Below are 23093 nucleotides of genomic sequence, written 5' to 3'. Positions count from 1 at the left end.
CATAAAAATCTGTATAGGACAAATACGCACCGAGAGCTGTCGGGCACATGTTTGCAACGACCTGACAGTGTGAACATTAGTTTTGGGAAAAAATAAAAAGATAAACCTGTAGCTAAGACTGACAAAGTAAATACTTTTGACACATGAGTACAGGAACAGTTGAAGGGCGATTGCCTAGTAAACATTGACTTTGAACATTAATGGACATGAACTGGGTGTGTTTTCCCAGATGACTGCAACACTAAATATGTATAATGTGTTCTAATCTACTATAATGACACTGATACAGACACCGAACTTTGCCCGTATTAGCCATAATGTGAGTTCCGGTGAAACCCGCTTCCTGCCTGCAGTTGAAGACAAACAGTTTGTGGATGACAAGCAAGCCTCAGGCGATAGTTCAGCAGTTTGTTTGCAGATGTCGACAGAAATGAAGGCTGTTTTTACGTTCATGCTTCTTTCCCTGCTTGCTCACATCACTGACGCTGGAAGGTTCAAAGGTATTTCATTGCCCGCATCAACAGCAAAATAGTTCATTATAACGCAGTCAAAAGAAAACATTGTCCTCGTCTCTCTCTCTCTTTTCTCTCTCTCTCTCTCGCTGTGTGTGTGTGTGTGTGTGTGTGTGTGTGTGTGTGTGTGTGTGTGTGTGTGTGTGTGTGTGTGTGTGCTGTTGTACTGTTACAGGTTGATACAGGCATATTTACGTGCATTGAATGACGTTATTGGGATTGATACCAAGTGCCTTTCATCAGAATGCCCAAAGGGATGGAGACAGGTGAACAGAAAGTGCTACAGGTTGATGGAGGAGGAACTGACCAGATCCGAGGCATATCCCAGATGTAATGGTTCTCTTGCATCGATTGAGAATGAAGAAGAAAACGAAGCTGTTCAAGGTATGTAGATACTACTATCAGTGCGATCACACGAAAAAGGAAAACACACCTGCACTGATGTACGTGTACGTGTGCGTGTGCGTGTGCGTGAGCGAGCCGCGCGTGTGTCTATTTCAACTGTAAGACCAGACTGTATTATCAGGCTTTGATACTTAGGACAGACTAAAATACCCATTCTGGTAGAATCTACTGCCGTTCACTGCATCAGCATTACATACTAAAACGTTTGATGGAATTATTATTGTACACAATCTAGTGGCTAAAGCGTTCGCTTGTCTTGCTAAAACCCCGGGTTCGACTGATCAGTGTGTGAAGCCCATTTCGGGAGTCCCCCGCCTTGATATTTCTGAAATATTGCTAAAAGCGGCGAGCAATAAAAACTCCCCACCCCCTCCCTCATACCGTAAATTTGAATGCTGCCACCATACCTGGTACCCTAACTCGTAATGTCCAAGGTGACATAAATCAGATTGTACACCTTTTCACCTTGTAAACTTATTCTCAGGTAGTACCTACATGCGCCTCACGAAGTCATTTTCAAGTTTTACACGCAGGTCCATTACGAAATTACTTCCAGTTGTAAATACATGTCCCCATGAATGTTCTCTGAAATTGTTCATGCATGTCCCTTCCAAAGAACCACTCATGCGTTATGTTGATTATTTCAAGCTCTTGTGCATGGTCACCACGACTCATGGATCGGTCTAAGGCACTCTCACGGAAGGTATCGATGGGACTACTCGGGTCGAGTGAGTAGCGTCTTCACTATTGAGAAGTAGGCGTGTAGTTTCAGCTGATATTATCTGACACTATGAGTGAGTGAGTGAGTTTAGTTTTACGCCGCACTCAGCAATATTCCAGCTATATGGCGGCGGTTTGTAAATAATCGAGTCTGGACCAGACAATCCAGTGATCAACAGCATGAGCATCGATCTGCTGGGAACCGATGACATGCGTCAACCAAGTCAGCGAGCCTGACCACCCGATCCCGTTAGTCGCCTCTTACGACAAGCTGAGTCGCCTTTTATGGCAAGCATGGGTGGCTGAAGGCCTATTCTACCCCGGGACCTTCACGGGTCATTTGACACTATGTAAGTAATAGGGAGGGTAACAGACACGTTCATTAACACCAAATATTCTTTCAATTTCAAACTATATCTCTGCTGTGATTCTGTAGATGTAAACAAGCTAACACACCATCTCTCGTTTATTCTATTTTCAGGTGGGGTTTATTAACTTTGATGGTCGACCTATTCCACGGCGAGGACAAAAATGTGTAAAAATGTCAACAGATGGCTTTTGGCGACGCGCAAGGTGCCATGATCCCAGCCCTTTTGTGTGTGAGCGAAGAGTTGGTAAGAAAGTTATGCTGGTATACTATGATCCACCATGTAAACGAACTTATAAAAGCAGTAAGTGATAAAAAATATGTCAGTTGCTATTAAGATTGACTAATATTACCACTTATCAAAAGGTGAAGGAAATTTCATTCAGAGGGCATGCAATTTTGAGTATTTACTTCATTTATTTAAACGGGAGGAAAGACTCGATGATGGTAGACGTGTTAGATGTGTGATGGTAGACGTGTTACATGTGTGATGGTAGGCGTGGAACGTATGTTTGATGTACAGACGTGTTACATGTTTGATGGTAGACGTGTTACGTATGTTTGATGGCAGGCGTGGAACATATATTTGATAATAGGCGTGTTGCAAATAACTGATGGCTTGAAACACATTTTTGATGACACACATGTTGCAAATGGCATCATATAGCATGACCAAAAATTACTGAGAATTTAAAAAAATTATACAATTATTTTTCTTCTCGGTACTCACGTATTAAATGTGAATATTAGCAGACCATAACTCCAGATTTAAAGACAGGTGAACAGTTAACTCCAGATTTAAAGACAGGTGAACAGTTAGTATTTTGTCAAGTCACTATGGGCACCAATGCAGGCTTCAATGCCTTGGCATACCACTGCCCAAAGAAGTTAGAAGTCGTGGTCCATGCTGTCTCAATATCGGACCACCTCTCCTTTCATTTCAGCAATATTTGTCAGATTGCACCCTCCTTCATAAGCCCCTAAACAATTTTCTACTGGATAAACAGTGGACAAAGGGATGCCTGCCCTACTTGAAATCACTTTAGCTGATTGATGCCTTTCTTATAATACTCTAAAATCAACTTCCTCATCTCAAAATCACTGAGGATCACTAACACTATCGCCGCTAGCAAGTAAACAAAGTGGGATAACTCTTCACAAACTAATGAAAAAGGATTAACGGAGTTGTCTCTCTTGAATGAAACCAAGCACTTGATAGCCGGTCAAGGTTGTTTATACTAGAAATCCAGTTAAACATATTCCTACAATTCTAAATAACTTCTGGTCTTACTATATTTAGATAACATGCATATAAGTAAAGAGAATCTTTACTTTCAGATTGTGCCACTGGATGGTTTGGAGACCGCAACTGTGATTTTCACTGCCACTGTTACTTGAACTATGACTGTACAAGAAATGGTTGTATGTACGGATGCGAACCCGGGTGGACCGGATTTATGTGTGACGAAAGTGAGTATTAAATTGCACTGTTTGTTTCCAAAGGTACAGCTTTCCCAGACATTACTGACAACCTCATTGTTTCCTAATACTGATAATAAAAATGTTAACGGATCACCGACGACCGTGTTAGATTGTGACCAAGGGAAAATTGAAAAGCGTTGAGCATGTCAGAAATGCGATTATTAAAAGGAAGTCCTATGGTATGTGATGAAACCATTAACTAAGAATTACAACACTTCTATATTTTATATACATGTATTAGATATTTGTCGAATGAACAATCTCACTAAATTCTGGGAATACTACCCGTGCATATACAGTACTCACCATAGATTGTTGAACTACTATAATAAAGGGTTGCCTTATGTCGGGGCGCACACTACGACACACCTTGACCATTTCAGTTTCATAAACTTATACACGAATACTCATGTCAGTATTGTAGATAAGACCAGTGAAGGTCCCGGGGTAGAATAGGCCTTCAGCAACCCATGCTTGATCGATGCTCATGTTGTTGATCACTGGATTGTCTGGTCCATATAGATGGAATATTGCTGAGTGCAGCGTAAAACTAAACTCACTAACCCACTCACTCACTCAGTATTGTAGATGATAAACGAAAAATGTTGAACCAGATTTTACAGACTGGGTTAATGTCCTTGATACCGATGGGCCACTGAAGGGAGGTAATCCAAATATCCTCGTCGATCAGGCCATGGCTCGCTTCACCTGGACGAAAACAAAACAATCAAAAAAGAAAAAAGTGAGTGAGTTTAGTTTTACGCCGCACTATTACAGCTATATGGCGGCCGTTTGTAACGGCCCTTAAAACAAGCATAGTCGCCTTTCACGCCGAGCATTGGTTACTGAAGGCCTATTCTACCCCCGGGTAAAAAAAAAGAAAGAAAAAACGTATATGTTACGAAAACAGCAGTGGAACTATTCGTTTCGTTTGGATTAAGTGCCGCAAATCGTATGTTTGTTGAAGTCTTCATAACTCTTAGTCGAGTTAAGTTCAGTTTCAGATATATTAACACAGTTACATCCTTAAAACCGCTTAAATTCAAGAACTTGTACTTGAATTGTTGTGCATGGTTCTGCACAGTGATGTTGATATTGATATTTACTTTCCAGGGAGGGAAAAAACCAAAGGTAAGCATAGCACCTTTATCGGCTGGGTGTTTTTTTTCTAAATTTACGAATAATTTTGTCATGTTGGTCAAAGTTATTATATCCCAGCTATTGCCAAATTAATTGACTGCTTTCAGTTGTAGACTGACCGATTGCTGTACTCAATGATTCTGGTGATACTAAGTTATGTGTTATGTGAGGAATGATTTTCTCGTGGCTCGTGTCGTGTTCTTCACACTCAACCATCACATACTCACACCATTATGTACAGATAACCCTGAGAGGTTGCAGGTATTAAGTCCGATACCGGCTCTATAGGATTCTTTTATGAACCAAATACACAACAGGACGGCATGTTTCTGGGGGCATTAGGTAAATAGACGCCTAATCAGCGTCAGAATATTATTGCCACCTTTACCGAAGGCTGCCTGTTAAATGCTGGAAGTTTATAGTCACATGACACTATCAAACCGGGTACCCAATTTCTTCAAGGCGGGGAATTTCGGGTAAAATGGCCAAAGTTGAGACTACATGCATCCCATGTGCCTCGTTGTGGGCATGACTGAAGACCTAGAAACTCTCAGGAGTCAAGCTGCCCAACACGGTCACCCATCCAAGGACTGTCCGAGCTCACAGTTTCTTAACTTCCACTCCTTCGTGATCTCAGCACTCTGCACAGGACCACACAGGACCACACCTCCGAGACAGATGTAGAAAGAACCATAGGAAGAAGAATTAAGACTCTGACACACATTTTAAATCTGGGATGTTAAATTTCTACTTCTCACGCCCAGGCACACAGAACCGCACACAATCGACTTTATCTGATGGCAATCATATGCCTCACACACAGACTGTTCACGTTTTCGATGGTAATCAACACACAGGAAACATTACTAAAAAGTGTACTTAACAGATGATCTGTAACATCAAATAATTTAAACTGGACCACTTTCTAATCATTTCATCGTTGAATATGTTTAAACAGCCTACGCTATCTATCCTGTCCTTGTTACTTGCGCAATCCTTAAGCCAGTTCTACATGCCGGTCACCTGAGGTCCATCACTTCTTTGTATGGATGTAATGATGTTGTAACATTGCTTACCTTGAAATACGTGTTTACAGTGGCTTCCTACTGTCTGAAAGAAAGGGAAGGAGCGTACTCGCTGAATGTTTCCTTTCACCGTCGAGAGCTCCACTCAACATACCTAAAATTTGGAACTGTGGACGCTAATGGTGTTATCAGTCCAAGATGTATGAAATTAAACGCCCACATGTTTCGTCGAGATGAAATCCGTTTTCGTATTCAAATTCACAACGTTTCTGGAGTTTTGGAATCAGAATGTCCATCGGAAACGGTAAGAATCAACAGAACATCAAACCAGTAATGTATTTGTTAACGCATGTATTTCTTAATCTTGCTCCGCATTATACACGCAGTTTGTTAAAGACCGATTTCAGGTATATGTATACACAGTCATTGTGAAATCAATCATTTCATGAAATGACTATTAGTAGTAAACATTTCAGTCATTTCGTGAAATGACTAAGGTCGAACACATCATCAAGTATTGGGTCTGCTGTTGGACTGACTTGACATTTGTTTGAATATGTGTTCTAGCTGTCTGATGGGATCCTACAGTGGACATTCAGACTTAAGAAGAAAGATGGCATAGAGTCATTTGAGGATGAAGAACATCAAGTCCAGTGTGATCTGTCTGAAGCTGATCGGGTATATGACACTCAGAGAATCGAGATAGATCAGTAGGTGTCTCCGACACATTTGAATACCAAGCTTCTTTTCATTGATATGGCGAATACAATCGATGTAATAAGTACTGAACATGCACAACAAGAAGATTAATGGTCTTTACAGACAATTCAGTCAGATATTTCGGATATCAAACTCACCATGTGAATAACTAAAACAGTTGATCACAGTCTGAGTATTCTAGCTGTTGTTCACTGCGACCAAGACTAGGATCTCCGGTTACTGCTGAATAGACATGCACACTTCATGCGACTAAATCCAAAGCAAATACCGTCTTTATGAAGTCTTCCAATAGCATGTTGAAATGAAACTGTCTGGATGGTACCTGCTGTCAGGATCACGACGGTTCGGACCATATTCTTACCCCTTGATTATTTTGTTTGCATACGGGCCTTAATTTCTTTTTGACTCTTTTCAGGATTCGCGAGAGATCCTTAATAATTGCAACACAGATAAGAGTCAAAGTACGGACATACATGGCCTACCCTGATAAACTGGAGCCAGTGGCAAACTTTAGTCTTGGTGGTGATGCCAGATTGGTTGTCACGCCTTCTGAAGGTTAATTGATCAATCATTTCCTTGTAAACTGGAGGAGTCACTGTCTGGGTCGTTATATAAATCAGCAGCTTCTAATAATTATGCACTTTTACTAATGCCCGAGAGCTGACACAGACTGCAAGGAAATGGGGAGTAACAAGAGTAGGAGTCTTAAAAGAGATGTGTTTATAAGTGTGTCTTGAACAGATCGCGGGTTGTTGCAGGTTTCCACTGGCTGCTCTAAGACGGGGAAACGACTGCTGTAAATGATGTGTGTATAATCTTATAATAAGCTTACATTTGAGCTGTTGTTGTCAGTGTGGCGACATTTGGGGTAGATCAGTGTCATACTCATGTCGCTAAAGCTGTCCATTTTATTCTTCCAGGGGATGATGTAGTCAATCCGTTCTTTTACCCTCGAGCCTGTCAAGCATTATCTCCAGATGGGAAGGTTTCTTTTCCATTGACCGACTCATATGGGTCAGTATGAAGTCCTACTTTACATTCGATATAATCAAAGGACTATTTCGGGGCGTTTGTTTTAAGAAAGCTGACATGATTCTAGGTCCGTGTTAGCATTGTCTTCAGCAAACCCATGAGTGCCGTAGGGAAAAGACTAACGGAACTGAGTGGTCAGGCTCTTTGGCTTGACTGACACATGTCATCGTATCCCAGTTGCGTAGATCGATGCTGTTGTTCACTGGATTGTCTAGTCTGGACCGCCCCTATATAGCTTATCTGTTGCTGAGTGCGGAGTTGAACAACAACTAACCAACGAACCTGTGGGTACGAAGTGATACATTTGTTGGACACAACGTATTTAGATACAGGAACATAGGATCTTCACGCCACTTAGTAACCTATCTAATTACACCACCCTTTTAAAACTATGAAACTATGCTCATGTCAGTTTTGTAGATGAGACCCGTGAAGGTCCAGGGGTAGAATAGGCCTTCAGCAACCCATGCTTGCCATGAAAGGTGACTATGCATGTCGTAAGGAGCGACTAACGGGATCGGGTGGTGAGGCTTGCTGACTTGGTTGACACATGTCATTGGTTTCCAATCAATGCTCATGCTGTTGATTACTGGAGTGTCTTGCCCAGACTCGATTATTTACAGACCGCCTCCATATAGCTGGAATATTGCTGAGTGCGGCGTAAAACTAAACTCACTCACTCACTCTCTCACTCACTCACTCACTCACTACACCTCTGAGTAGATGTCTTTGATGATGATGTTTATGTAGCGATGTTGAAATTTCACAAGCAAGCTGAAACTGTGTGAAACTGCCAGTAGTGTCAGCACCTACTAATTAGATTGATCTGTTTCAGTTGTCAGAAGCACTACCGTTTCAGCTTTGGAATTATGGTAAATGTCTCTGGGGTGATCCAGTCGGGGCATTTCCCTATGTTTCGGTTGCCAGGATATACCGAGGTGGTGTTCAGCTGTAGTCTTGTGGTACCTTCTCAAAATCTACTAAAATATCAGAGACCGGTTAGTGATCCTTTACTGTGCACATTTACGATAAAGACTATCTGTGTCCTCGTACACCTGCTGTGTAGATCGATGCTCATGCTCTGGATAACATGATTGTTTTGCGCAGACTCGATTATCTACTGGATTATAGCTGGAATATTGCTGAGTGCGGTGGTAAATACCAAACAAACAACCACGAGTTTAGATATCTTTAAAAACAAAGCCCGCATGGAAGGCTTACCATTCACATAGGTAACTCGACAACATTTTAGGCTGTCCGTATTTCTACCCAACTCCCTCCAAATTTGAACAAACATTTAAGTATGTTTCGGGAAATCGGTATGTGATGTACCAGTCTAAGGAGACAAAATAACTGTTAACTTCACTTTTCCCCGTCACTGTGGAAATCTACGGTTACCATTGCAAATCATAAAAAGACGGCTCATCACTTTGTTTTAACATATTATTTCCGAAGCAAAGCGAAAACTATATCTTAACTAATTCTTTATTAAAGACAAGAACCACCGTGATCATATGTAATTTTAGTAAATAAGCGTCACGGCTGGCGAAAAACAGATTCTAATTTTTCATTGTCTTCATGTTTTCACCTTCGTGTCTTACTGGAGGAGGTAGGAGGTGAGATAAAAGAAATACCTTTGATCGGAAAAGAGGTCTCAGTGGGAACAAAGATATTTCTCAAGTTCAAGGATGAAGATACATTACCTATATTCTTAACAAGCTTAAAATAATGTCGATGTAAATAGTTTGCTTGGACTGAAAATACTGATTTACTGACCTGCAATAGGGATTCACAACGGAGCACACATGTGGGATCACCATAGGCAAGTGAGTTTGCCTCAGTTTACCCAGCAAAACATGGGTATCCGCGGGGATAAGTTTTATGGCTACTAACCCTCTAGTGCCTAACTAGCCACTTGGGTTATCCGGTGTTATTGTGCTGTATGCGCTTAGATAATAAATGCACATGTGGCGTGGCGTTCAGCCACTAGAAGTGGCAATATTATCATTTTCAGTCGTCCAACTATTTTGTCCTTTGCACAAAATGTAGAATCTTTGAGACATTTTTTTTCTGTAACTTTGTTGTTCTGTATTCCTCAGCCTTGTTAACTCCGACGGCATAGTGTGGATTTTACGTCCTCTGGAGAGGTAAGTCAAGAACTAGCCATAGAACACAGACACCATTCATTATCAATTGGCGTTAATAGTAAATATACTGATTTTTACCCGTGAAGATCCGGGTAAGAATTGGGCTAGAGAAACCCCCTCAAGTAAGAGACGGCTAATACTTCGGGTGGTCAGACTTGCTGACCTGGTTGACGTATCGGAGTTGCGTAGGTCAAGGTTCATGCTGTAGATCACTGGATCGTCTGGACCAGATTTAACTATTTGCAGACAGCCGACGTACAGCTGACATACTGCTTTGTGGAGCGTAGAGCAATAGAGAAGCGTACCAAAAACGAAATCTTTATCTATACATCTTCTGTGATCCATAGCTACAAGACGGGCGGTGGGGTAGCCTAGTGGTTAAAACGTCTGCTCTTCACGCCGAAAACCCGAGTATAATTCCTCACATGGGTACAGTGTGTGAAGCCCATATCTGACGTTCTCACTCGTGATATTGCTGGAATATTGCTAAAAGAGACGTAAATATAAACTCACTCACACTTTATTCAACTTGTTAAATGTGGACAATTATATCTTGTACATTTCAGGCGACATGACCGTAGCGGCCAGGATGCTCAAGACTATCGGCGTGATCAGAAAACTGGAATGTCTATCCAGTTTCATGTGATTGTAATTCCCTATAAAAGTTGTCAATCAGAGTCTTATTTGCGTTCTACAATTATTGCTTCATATGCCAGACCTCCATCGAGGTTGACCTTCAAAGTACCGTTGGCAGAACAGGGTAGTCGTCAGTGGGCCAAATGTTATCCACAAATTTTTCTCGGTAAAGCGCAGATTCTGGTACTCACCCTAAATTGCTTGGTATAGATTTTTGAAGCTCTCTTAGCGCTAAAACAGTCGTAAGTTAATGTTAAAGAGGCTGGATACCGTGGTTTGTGCGCACACTTTATGCGACAGGAAGTGACAGTAGGAGCGCGTTTTAATCTTACCCAGTTATTTCCACTTACCTTGTTTCTCATAATACTTCATGATATTTTGACCACACAAGCATTTATCGCAGGTAGGTAGGTAGGTAGATAAGGCTTTGTTAACCTTGGCAAGAGTTATCTCTGAAATTTAATTTGGGTATGCTGTTTCATATTATTGGAGATAATGTTGATACCCTCTAATAACATTCATTTGACTTCTGAATATTAGTCTAGTGTGAATTTACTTTATATAAATTAAATCATATTAATATTTTGTTATTTTAGAAATCTTTTTTTAATTGATGAATCAGTATTTATTTCAAATGTCTGTTTTGTTAGGGGTTAATTAATGTGTTAGATCCTACATGCTGCCTTGAAAATTGACTTTCCTGCTTTAATTCAGTACTGAAATATCTGTATAAAACACTCGTATGATGAAAGTGAACAATTGTCTTTTTAAGAGAACAATTATCGACATATTACTTTTTGCACAGGGTGCCACAAGAGGGCGCTACATGTCAAACAAATGGTTCAGCGACTTGCCACCCTTATTTATAATAAGATTTAGAACACATTTTCCAACACAATTTTGATATTTTGTATCCAGTCTCCTTAATTTATGGCACTTACGACTATCATAGCGCTAACAGAGCTTAAAACTGTGGGCCCAAGGTTTATTATTAAAATTGTCAGTGGTTTAGCAATACGGCAAACAGGAGATATTTGTAATTTATGACCAATTCACTTATAGCTTCTTTATAAACCACGTAACAGTTTCGCTTTCACCACAAGCTCCATATATCACTTCCGGTCAGCAAGTGAAAAAACCAATAACTTCAAAAGCGGAACGAAAACGTCCGCATTTCATCTTATGCGACACGACAATCATCATCTTGTTGAATCCACAACAAGGATCCTAACTTTAGACAGTTGTTATTTCCAAGGCACATTATGACATTTGGGTATATACATAAGACCACTGGTTTGTTGCTGGTTCGGTCTGTGTGAGTGAATCCACAACAAGGATCCTAACTTTAGACAGTTATTTCCAAGGCACATTATGACATTTGGGTATATACATAAGACCACTGGTTTGTTGCTGGTTCGGTCTGTGTGAGTGAATCCACAACAAGGATCCTAACTTTAGACAGTTGTTATTTCCAAGGCACATTATGACATTTGGGTATATACATAAGACCACTGGTTTGTTGCTGGTTCGGTCTGTGTGAGTGAGTGGACCAGTAGCATATTACGACGTGCCTGTTGGATGTGGTAGGACATCCTGAAGTGATGAATCCTCGGGCACGTTATGGCTTAGACAAACTGAGAAACACAGTCAGTCAAAACCTGATTCGAAACCACGATCAAAATTGCTGTTAAAGCTTTCGCTCGCCACGCCGAAGACCCGCGTCCGATTCCCTACATTTGAAGATCACTCACTCACTCACTCACTCACTCACTCACTCATGAAGGAGGCGTCACAGGTCCGTCTTATCTACCAGTATCATCTACCAGTTTAGCACTTGTGTTTGTAAAACCAGTGAACGTATTCTGATTATAACTGATTATAGTAATTACGTTTCCCATATTCAAATCCGCAATAATTCACTGCTTTTAGGACTGCCCTTTTGAACTTTGCTGTGGGCGCCCATTTTAGCTATTAGCGACCTCCGGTTAGTAACAACTGCCTCGTCATAGAACATACACGTATTACGCACTGTGTTCCCAAGTTCCAACAGAAATGGGTGTAGTTCTGCTGTTCACTTTGCTTGCCTTTCTTCCCAAGGCTGTTGATGCTGGAAGATATCAAGGTAAGAATAATATTACGACTTCTTTGTGTAAAAACTGTAACTCTATTTGTGGCTCAAGTGTGCACTTTGTACCAAGTCTAGAGAAATCACGCACTAACGTGAGATTGGAGTGTATTCGGATATTTAGGAATCGAGGTGAATATTGAACATTTCTGTTATCATTTTATTATCAATCATTGATCTTAATTCTTAACATAAACTATGATTCAAACTATATTCATGTCACTTCATTATTCATATATTCACGTCCTTTTCCACAGATTTTAAATCCACTTAAGTGACTTAAGTGAGCATACGAAATGAATGTTAAATTGGAGAACTTAAGACGCCGAATATTAGACAAAAATTTGGATGCCGAAGTGAATATTAAACATAATCGCTTTTTCATTTCGAGTCAATGTTACTAAGCATGACTGATTTAAAATCTGAATTTTATAAATGATCACATCAGATTTTGCTGTGCATAATCTCCAACACAGCAACCAATATACGAGGGGATGTCAATAAGTTTTGAGCCTTGCATAGAAAAACACAAAATATTGGTATGAACCACACTTATTTTTTATTCCCTTTGTGAGTCTAGACACTTGTTCCATCTTTTCTGCCAGGCGCTGATGCCATCTCTGTAGAAGGCGCCAGTTTGGTCCTCAAACCAAGCCTCAGTAGCAGCAATAAGCTCATTATCATCCTGAAATCTACGACCACGCAAGTGTTTCTTGAGATTTGGGAACAGATGGTAATCACTTGGTGCCAGGTCTAGAGAGTAGGGGTATGCGGCAAGATTTCGTACCCGCATTCCTGGACAGCATCGGCTGCAACGCGAGAGGTGTGTACTGGAGCATTGTCTTGATGTAGAAAAATACCACGTCTGATCTTGCCCCGGCGCTTCTCCTTGACCGACTGTCGCACTTGCCTCAACACGTTAGCGTAATATTCCCCATTCATTGTTCTTCCTTTTGGTAAGTAATCTATGTGGATGACGCCTTTGCTATCCCAGAAGACTGTCGCCATTACCGTCTGCACTGATCTGGAGGCTTTGAACTTTTTGGTCCTGGGAGAAGTAACATGTTTCCATTCCATGAATTCCTGTTTGCTCTCAGGATCATAGTGGTGGATCCAGGTTTCATCACAGGTTACTAGCCTAAAGTGAAAATCTTCTGGATTCTTGTTGTATCTGGTTAGCATAGAGTTGCTTATGGTGACCCTTGTTTGCTTTCATCTGTAAGCATTCTTGGCACCCATCTTGCGCGCACCTTAGACATGACGAGATGTTCATGAAGAATTGTCTCGATGGATCCGTGTGAAATGCCTGTGGTCTCCTCTAAGTCGTGGAGTGTGATTCGACGATTTTCCAGCACAAGTCTATGCACTCTGTCAATGTTTTCCTGACTAGTGCTTGTTGTTGGGCGACCTGGACGGGGGTCATCTTCAAGACTCTCACTACCATGCATAAATTCATTACCCCTCGTTTGATGGTAGCAGATGAAGGGGAAGACTTCCCATAAACTGCTGAATGCCCTTCTTCAATGTTCTTCGCCGAGTTTCCTTCAAGAACTAAAAACTTAATTACTGCTCTTTACTCAATTTTATTCATTTTCACTGCCGTGAGGGGGGTCTCTTTCTGTCAATGATAGCTGTTCAATAACTTCTGAGGGTAGGGTACCAAAACTTATATATCACATCAGCTACACCCCAAGGTTTAATGTCGTACCATAGGCTGTGACACATGGGTATGAAAAGTGCTCAAGGCTTTAAACTTATTGACATCCCCTCGTAGTTTGTCTGGCAGCATAGTAGAGTACATGGGTCTTTGTTAATATTACCAGGATGCCAGGAAGGTTGGACACAGGCAAAAACCAGGTGCTTCAAATTCGTCGACAAGGACGTTACTAGGTTTTACGCAGCTGGCACTTGTAGAAACCGCTATGCCGCTGATCTCGCAGTGATTGAGGACATGGAAGAAAACAGAATCGTCCAAGGTATGTTGAAGTATATACTGGTGACTATCAAATATATGTCGGGCTTGCAACCATGAATGAATGCAGTAGCGCAGTATTGTAATATGTGCCATTCATTTCTTTCTTGACAATATCAAACGCGAGTTACTTGTAAACATGATTTGTGAAGAGGCATGTTTTGGGTTCAATGCATTTGGTGGGCTATTGGGCTACAGGTATCGATAATGATAATGAGGTTGAGTTCTGTACAACAGAGCACTTGTTATGGTGCCAGTTACCCAGACAGTGCGAGTACATAGACGCAAATTCGTAACTCTATTTTGCATATAGAACGTGAATTCCACACTTTTAGTAAATTTCTTTGGTTGGCTTAAAATATATCGGCACACATACCTTGGAATATTGTGATAAAGGTACATCGTTCTTTCTTTAACGTCAGCTTCACAGAGTTGTTTATATGATATAATGTACTAAATGAGGAGACGAATTGATACTAGGCATTTTGGTCTGTTTGCTTATCCACCCTCCATTAATACAAATGTTGTTTGAATCACATCTTACGATCATCACAACGATTGCCGATCACAACTCTTTCTTTATATTGAAACATCAATCTCTAGCACGAATCTCTGATTGTATGTTTATACATGTACATCTCTTCTGCGAGTTGCCTCCTTATTTGTATGCTTCACGTTGACGTCCTATGGTTTGTAGATCTTATCAATGGTCACAGGAGGGCATGGCTTGGCTTAATTCGACGACGGGTCAACAGTGGTTTTACGTGGGATAACAGCGTTAAGGTGAGAATGAACACCCCCTCCCATCCTGGCTAAGTAAAGTAATATTTATGATATCAGTTCCCTAAATACGCTTAACACATAAACAGAAAATCTTTTGTCTTTCTTGTCACTTTCTTCATTATACACCAATAGATATTTAAACTAGCAACAAATTAATTCTCATCTACTTTAGTTTCAGTATAATTTTTCTAACTTCCGGAATCCACGTCGTCGGTTTTCTAAACAGTGCGGAGTGATACGCAGTGATGGTTTTTGGGACTCTTCCTACTGCTCAGTTGACAACCCCTATGTGTGTTCGAAAAAGCCAGGTAAGGACTTTACACCTTTAAAGCCTGTAAATGGTTATTACAAAGCATACACATGGTTTTAACGATGAAGACGATGTCAGTGCAATTGTTTGGATTTCATTTCCTTGGTAAGGTAGAGATTTAAATCCCGTTCGGTGGTTCCCATCCAGGATTCCACACTCACAGTTAGGTACGTAATCACCAGCGATTTACCTTACTCTCCCACGGATTCCACAAAATGGAAATTTGGCAACTGATAGTCTTGAACACCTACTTTGTGTACCCATCAGTGGAAGCCACGGCGGCTTTTACATGTCCTTTACAGTGAAATGCTGTTACAAAATGTAATCTTTCAGTTGCCGGGTTATGTTTATAGGATGCATTATGATAAATTTGTTCCCGTGTTTACTCTGATAACATATGTAAATTATTACGTCATATATAAATCCATCTAACTGCAAAATATCAATATTTTTACATGTCACGTTAATACATAAAAACAGTGTTATCTCTGATTTGTCAGACTGTCAACCTGGTTGGACGGGAGAAGAGTGTGACCGGCAGTGTCACTGTTACGCGGGGTTTCTCTGTAACGCCAGCGCCATCTGTCGGTACGGTTGTGAGCCGGGATGGTATGGACAAATGTGTGACACACGTAAGTAAGATGACAGTTAATCACCTCGTTGTACGTGGCACAAGAAAATCCAGTCTTATTGTTAGAATTCTTAATTCATCAGAGACTATTTAACGCTGGTGATTGATTACATAGTAAGGTGAAGTAATTCTCACTGTTTCAGGTCCGTCACATCACTGCTTTACTTGTAAACTCTCCGTTGCTTATGTATGAATGTTTTCCACTTGAAAATCAGTGGAGTCATATCAATGTAACATTAATTTGTTGTGACAAGGGCAAAGTCAGTATATTTACAAGCAAAGTTTCTGCTCCGAAGATCCTTCAGTCACGATACACAGATAAATATCTTTACATTTGGAAACATTTTATCTCCTTGAAATTTCACTTCAATTGTTGTGATGCGACGTATACTGATGCAAACGTTTTATTTTCCAGACCAAGAAAAAACTACAGGTAGGTTTTCCTTCTTTCCGTACGTTTCGTACATGTCTGATCTCTTCACGTTTCTGTCCCGGCTACTATCAACTACATAAACCGTAGAAAATGATATTGGACCTTTCTCGCACCACTTAAAATGTCAAATTACAATTTCAGAAAACTTTGAAATATTGGAATGTCATTATTAGATGTGCTAGTATGCCTGACATTTAGCATTTTCGATGTTACTTTGTAAGCGTTCGAATTGTGACCTGAAATACCAACGTTTGGTTAAGTGTTTTTAAATATACTCTTCGCACGCTAGATGCAACGCTACAGAACTTAGTCCTTAACTCAAAATAATTGTTTTTCCATAATCGTGTACTGTGTTTATCTAATTCTCTTTGAACACATCATTAAAATCTCTCAAATCTTTTTTAACCTATGCTGTGCAAAATAACGTTAATACAGTTGGTGAAGTGTTGAGTTCATTAACATAAACCCGGCTAGTAACCTTTAGTTCCAAAACAGTGATGCTCACTTCGTAGATACTGCAGATCCACAGGGCCAAACGTACACATATGCTAACTATTTGAACATAGTGCTTTAGGAGATGGCGTCGTTTATACTTTATCTTTGCAAATTGATAACACTGCATGATGACAACAGAAAGGAAGGTTGCTGTCACTGTCTTTCCAAATAATAATGTGATGTAATACAGTAGAACCCATGCACATATTCCTCGTACAGATGAACGCATGCGTTTTGGGGAAGAATACCTGTGACGATTGGGGTTAGAATTTGTCCTGAGCATCCCATAAGAGGCGAAAAGAGGCACCAAACGGGATTTAATGGTCAGGTTCGCTGACTTGGTTGACGTACGTTATAGTATCCCAGTTGCATAGATCGATGTTTATGCTGCTGATCACTGGTTTGTGTGGTCCAGATGTGTTTAAAGAAGGCCACCACAAAGTTAAAATACCGCTGACTACGGCGTTTGACAACAAACATCAATCTTGCTGTAAAAGAGATTACGACCATCACGAGACTCGTTCATTACACTTTGTACCTTGTGATTGCAGTGTCATTCTACTGCATGAAGCAAGGGGAAGGAGTCTACTCGCTGATGCTTTCCTTAAGCCAGCCAACTGACCACATAGTTGGTATTGTGAACGCCGAGGGAGCAATCGGTCCCAACTGTAGCATTGAGAAACCAGAAAGAATACTCAAGCCGACCGAAATGCGTTTGAATGTTCAAATTAAAAACGTGTCTGGGGTGTTGATACCCAACTGTCCTGCAAAAGCAGTAAGTAAATAATCTATATTGCAGAAACTCAAACATCAATATACTTATTAACGTGTGTGTGTGTGCGTGTGTGTGTGTGCGCGCGCGTGCGTGTGTCCTACACTGAAGTATATATGAACGCTTTTTATATAAGAACACATAGTCCTTAGTCCTTAAGGTAAATATACACGTCTTGACATGGCCATTTCTGTTCACACACCATTAGGCTGCTGACGGGATCCTAAATTGGACGATAAGATTTCAGAAGGAAAAAGGTGTAGAATCATTTGAGGATGAGGAACATCAAGTTCAGTGTGATCTGTCTAAAGCCGATGCTGCATTTGATGCCAAGAGTGTCGCAGTGGAGACGTAAGTGAATGAAAAAGACTTTTCCTGTGTTACAAGTAGCATCAAAACGAACAGTGACACAAATATACTCCCTCTTTTTGGTTCGGAACAGACATGATTGTTTATGAAGGTTCCCAAGCAGCAGGGAATCACGATGATACATGCTCTTTCTACAACGGCAAAGTTGGAAGGAATGTGTCAAGGATTGAAGTTCCTTCCCTAATGCATGTAGGGTTAACCACAATCCATTAGGATTTTGACAACTAACTTTATTTTCAAAATGGTGTTATGTATATAAATTTCTATTTTACGTTTTTGAGGATTCAAGAGAGACCCGTAATGACTGCCAGACAGGCGAGAGTCAACGTGCGGGCATATCTAGCAAGTGCTCAAAGTCTGGAACCGGTTACAAACATCAGTCTTGGCGTTCCTGTGAGACTGGTGGTCACGCTTCCTGAAGGTTTGCTAGTTTATATTTCCAGGAACAAACACGGGTCCTGTCACAGCTTTAATGCAATAGTTGTCTTTTTCTGAACGACTGCTTCAAGGAGACGTTTCTACTGTCGTGTTGCTTGCAGTAACTGTTCAGTAAATATCCCATTAGCATCTTCCCTGCTGTAAGAAGTTTTTGACAGGTTTTTTTTTGTGACATTCACCTTCATAAACAGGGACAGGGGCATGTCTTCAAGAGCAGAACAGGTTCAGAGAGACTTTGGTAAATCTGCTGTGCTGCTGTATATAATTAAAGAATAATACTGTCAGTTTGCACTTCCGTACGATCTAACGGTATGGCGAAGTTCAGTTACTGAAATACTGATTGACTTAGTTATGAAATAGTTTGATCTTGTGTTCAGTAGCTGTTGATCTCTTCATTCTTCATTTCAACATGTATATCTTCCAATAACAGGGGATGATGTCGTTAATCCGTTCTTCAACCTTGGGGCCTGTCAAGCTTCAACTCCAGATGGGAAGGCTTCTTTTCCACTGACCAACTCAAATGGGTCAGTAAGTCACTCTATAAATCTCCTGTGTCACATGTCATATTATGAAAGTGCTGTTTCGGGACATTCGTTGTAAGAAAGTGTAATTTTATTCCCAGGCACCTACAGCTTGTGGTATGATATGGCGAAACACTTACTTCTATTTCTCGTGAATGTGAACAAATATCCTATTAACATCCATTACGAATGCCCCCATGACGATCCTGTTAGATCTGTTTTGCAGCAACGCAAGATCTTATACACAGGATCTGATTGTCAGACCTGCTGACATGGTTTGATGTATGCTATGGTATTCTGATTGAACAGATCAGTACTCATGGTGTAAATTACCAAATGTCCTGGTCCAGACACAGCCATTTACAGATTGACATGAGATAATGATTGAGGGGTTAATCTTGACAACGCCTTTAATGTCCACACCTGTCCTTTTAGTCGAGGACATACACGTCTACTTTGAGGATACAATGTCACTTAGACAGTGTTCAACATGTTACATTTGGAATTAAACGTTCTTAGTAAAGTGTAGATTCCAGAACATTTATAAAACCCTTCAGCTATCTAACCCAATCCGTCACCCTCGGGTGAGAAATTGTAATCCCAAATATGACATACAGCGCGTGGCCATATTGTTACGTACATTTGTAATCAACATCGTGAAAAGCGATGCTCGTTTTCAATATACTGTAGGTAAAAAACGACACAGCATATAGTCGCCATACTTTGTCACATGATCGACCACGATGTCACGTGTCTTTCACGTGATTCTATTTTTAATCCACTTGTCGTCTGCTACAGATTCTGGTTATTCCCGACAACAATGGGGAAATTTGCTGATTTGTCGGAGTCACTTAAGAAATTAATCGTACAAAAGTTTCAAAGCGGCGAAAAATATTCTACCTTTGCAAGATTCTTTGGAATGCCCGAAGCAGTGTGTATTCAGTGTTAAAGCGGTTTATTCAACGTGGATCAGTTGAAAATGCGCCCCGAACAGGCCGTATGAGGAAACTGACTCCTCGGGACAATCGTCAACTTTTAAGGTTGGTCAGAGGCAATCGGATTTCACCTTTGGGCGAAATAACTGATAATTTTAACAACAATAGGGCTACACCTGTATCGACGATGACAGTAAGGAGGCGATTATACGAAAATAAATTTCACAGGCGTGTTGTTAGAAAGAAAATCCGAATTCATGACTTTAATGTCAGAAATCGTTTAGCCTGGGCAAGGGGACAACGATATCGGACAGTGAACAATTACTGGAATCGAGTAATCTTTTCTGACGAGTGTAAAATTATCATTGGGGAAAACAATCGTGTTTTTGTTTGGAGACAGCCCGGTGAAGAATACCTCCCGTAATGCCTATGTCCGGGACGACAGCCACTCGTCAGTTTGATGGTATGGGGCTGCATCACCTGGCTCGGTGTTGGTACCATTCGTGTTGTTGATGGCAACATAAATGCTCATAAATACACACAAATCCTTGATGATATGCTATGGGCCGTTGTACCCAGATATTTTCCCGGAATCCGCTATATCTTTCAAGATGACAACGCCCCTATACATCGGGCCCGTGTCGTTCAAGGTTACAAGCGACAGAATGGCATAACTGGAATGTTGTGGCCTGCACAGAATCCAGACGCAAATATTATTGAGAACTGTTGGCTCTACCTGAAGAATAGACTTCAGAGACGACGAAGAAACATCCAATCGGCTGCCGACTTGGAACACGAAGTACGGGACATCTTGGAAAATATTCCCGTCAATTTCATCAGAAATCTTTATTCATCGATTCCAAAGCGGTTGCTGAAAATAATAAGGAACCAGAGACACATCACAAAATGTTGAGGCAAGACTGTTTATGTTTACCGAGTTACGACACTTTGAACTTTCGCGTAAGTTTGTCGTCAACAGTCGGTCCGCCATGTTTGTACGTAATAATCTGGCCACACGCTGTATGTTACATTGCCATCCTCTTCTGTGCATGGACGAAGCTATTGCAGATCAGAAGCCTGAAGGTCCCAGAACACGTCCATATAGTTTCTTGTAAAGAATCGTCACTTAACTCAAAATAATTTTCACAAAATGTACAGAAGCTCATGTGTTTCCAAGAGTTCCAGTGCCAGTGGACCTTTTTTGTCATTTAAGTTTAATCATCTTCGGTCATTTTAGGAAGAACGTAAAGTTCAGTTCTGTAACTGTTAACATTTTGCATATCAAACTGTTGTAACTTTCTGTTTCAGCTGTCCTCCAGATAGAAACAAAATCGGTTTTGGAAGTATGACGAAGGCCTCTGGAGTGATCCAGTCGAAGATATTTCCCCTGTTCCGTCTCTGGGGCCACACTGAGGTGGTGTTCAGTTGCACTCTCCTACTACCAAGATTCAATCCATTTGAATATACACCAGTTAGTACTTGTTTCTTCTTTACAGTTGACGAGTCAGTGCTGTTTTACTTCACATGCTTCACAGAATATTCCAGCCCTATCGCCGAAGCTGGTAAATAACATTATGGGCAAGGCAAACCGGTGATTGATGACCATGAGAACAGCCACCATGCCACACGCCCCTGGTGATGGGAAAATATACTCTGCGTGTAGCCTGTTAGAGTAGCGCACCGTGTGTTTCCGTCAACTAAATATGTGGTGGTACCCTATCCTCATTACAGAGAGAATGTGAGCGGTACACGCATCAACGCTACAGCCTTGACCACGCGCTCGTGTGTGTGTGTGTGTGTGTGTGTGTGTGTGTGTGTGTGTGTGTGTGTGTGTGTGTGTGTGTGTGTGTGTGTGTGTGTGTGTGTGTGTGTGTGTGTGTGTGTGTGTGTGTGTGTGCATGCAAGCTCATGTATATATGTTTCATCATGGTTCACCTGTCGATGGACAACATCCCCTTGGTATGATCTGCCTTTGTATCACCTGCAAACACATTGTAACCTTAGGGTCCTATCAGGCTGTTTCTAGTGTGATTGTGTGTGCGTTCATATGTGCACTATTTAGTGGAGAGGGTAGGGTCATATGAGGTCACATATTATTTACATGAATACTTTATTTCACAGAATTGTTCCTGGTAGCAAATACAGAGATGAAAGGTCATTTGCAAAGGTAAGCGTAGCAGGAGAACATAGGAACCAATTATTACACACTTGGTGTTGGTAATATTTATCCTGACGTCCATAATATCACACTGTTACGAGTGTGGAAAGGTTCCTGAAAGTCTGACTGACTGTCATATACTGATGATACAACCCCAAAACAAGAACACGAGAGAAATGTTTTAAGCAATATAAAGTAAGTGTACCAATGAATTCCGGCAAGTTGGACAGGCAGGAAATCATATCACCAGAGATGAATGTCTGGCATGGCACACAGTACATAGAACATCACTTATGGTCAGACAAATATTATATGACATAAATGAATTTAACATAGGTTTTCAAAATTGTGTTCCCCCAACATATATAAAGGGATTGCCGAACGCTTTGGACAACCCTTCTGATGGAGCTGTATCATATTTGAATCAGTTATTGTTATGAACTTGTAAACGTGTGTAAACCAGTGTGAGATATAAACTGGGGTTAGAAATATATACATTATTTTATGGTTTTGCATTCTGTTATCATGTATTTGCAGATGAAAACAACCCATCAAAGGCAGCGAGTTCCGATGTCACCTCCAAGCTGTCACGGCAGATATATAAACTCCGCAAATGTTCTCTTAACACCCTTGTAAGAAATAATGAGCTCTTGGAATAAACAAAAGTGTCTTTCTAGACGGAACGTTCCCTGTTATCTATAACACAAGTTCCTCTATGATAGAGCAGTGTGATAATCGTGCATTTTAATCGGCACAACGTACACTTACTCTTCGCTAACTCCGTTCTTAGGTATACAGGCACATCCAATTGTGTGCATTGGAAACTGAGTGATATCGCAGCTGGAAAACATTCCTGCACTTGTGTCTTCGACACTGTCCTGAGTACCCGGTGTTGACAGCTCTGAGCTGCTGACACTAGCAAAACGGTCGATGGCGTGAGGCTCCGTTTGTCGGTGTAAAGGAAC

General features: G+C 40.9%; 2 protein-coding genes across 2 annotated transcripts; both read left to right on the top strand.

The window, feature by feature from the left end:
• The first annotated feature begins 327 nt into the window (after positions 1–327).
• LOC137292197 (uncharacterized) lies at positions 328–10227 on the top strand. Its single transcript, XM_067823762.1, has 13 exons — positions 328–500; positions 756–896; positions 1566–1645; positions 2119–2251; positions 3343–3474; positions 4600–4617; positions 5723–5955; positions 6219–6361; positions 6787–6926; positions 7292–7385; positions 8239–8401; positions 9503–9550; positions 10117–10227. The coding sequence occupies exons 1-12, from the start codon at positions 419–421 to the stop codon at positions 9509–9511; spliced, it is 1368 nt and encodes a 455-aa protein (XP_067679863.1). The 5' UTR covers positions 328–418; the 3' UTR covers positions 9512–9550; positions 10117–10227.
• Positions 10228–12182: 1955 nt separating this feature from the next.
• Positions 12183–22804, top strand: LOC137290826 (uncharacterized). Its single transcript, XM_067821968.1, has 13 exons — positions 12183–12308; positions 14135–14287; positions 14981–15066; positions 15239–15374; positions 15877–16008; positions 16423–16440; positions 17487–17710; positions 17916–18058; positions 18358–18497; positions 18945–19038; positions 21279–21441; positions 22092–22137; positions 22666–22804. Exons 1-12 carry the CDS (start codon positions 12239–12241, stop codon positions 22104–22106), a joined length of 1374 nt encoding a protein of 457 aa, XP_067678069.1. The 5' UTR covers positions 12183–12238; the 3' UTR covers positions 22107–22137; positions 22666–22804.
• Positions 22805–23093: the final 289 nt, after the last annotated feature.

This window comes from Haliotis asinina, chromosome 7, assembly GCF_037392515.1.
Source record: "Haliotis asinina isolate JCU_RB_2024 chromosome 7, JCU_Hal_asi_v2, whole genome shotgun sequence".
Taxonomy (NCBI): domain Eukaryota; kingdom Metazoa; phylum Mollusca; class Gastropoda; order Lepetellida; family Haliotidae; genus Haliotis; species Haliotis asinina.
This window is presented reverse-complemented; position numbering and strand designations above follow the sequence as displayed.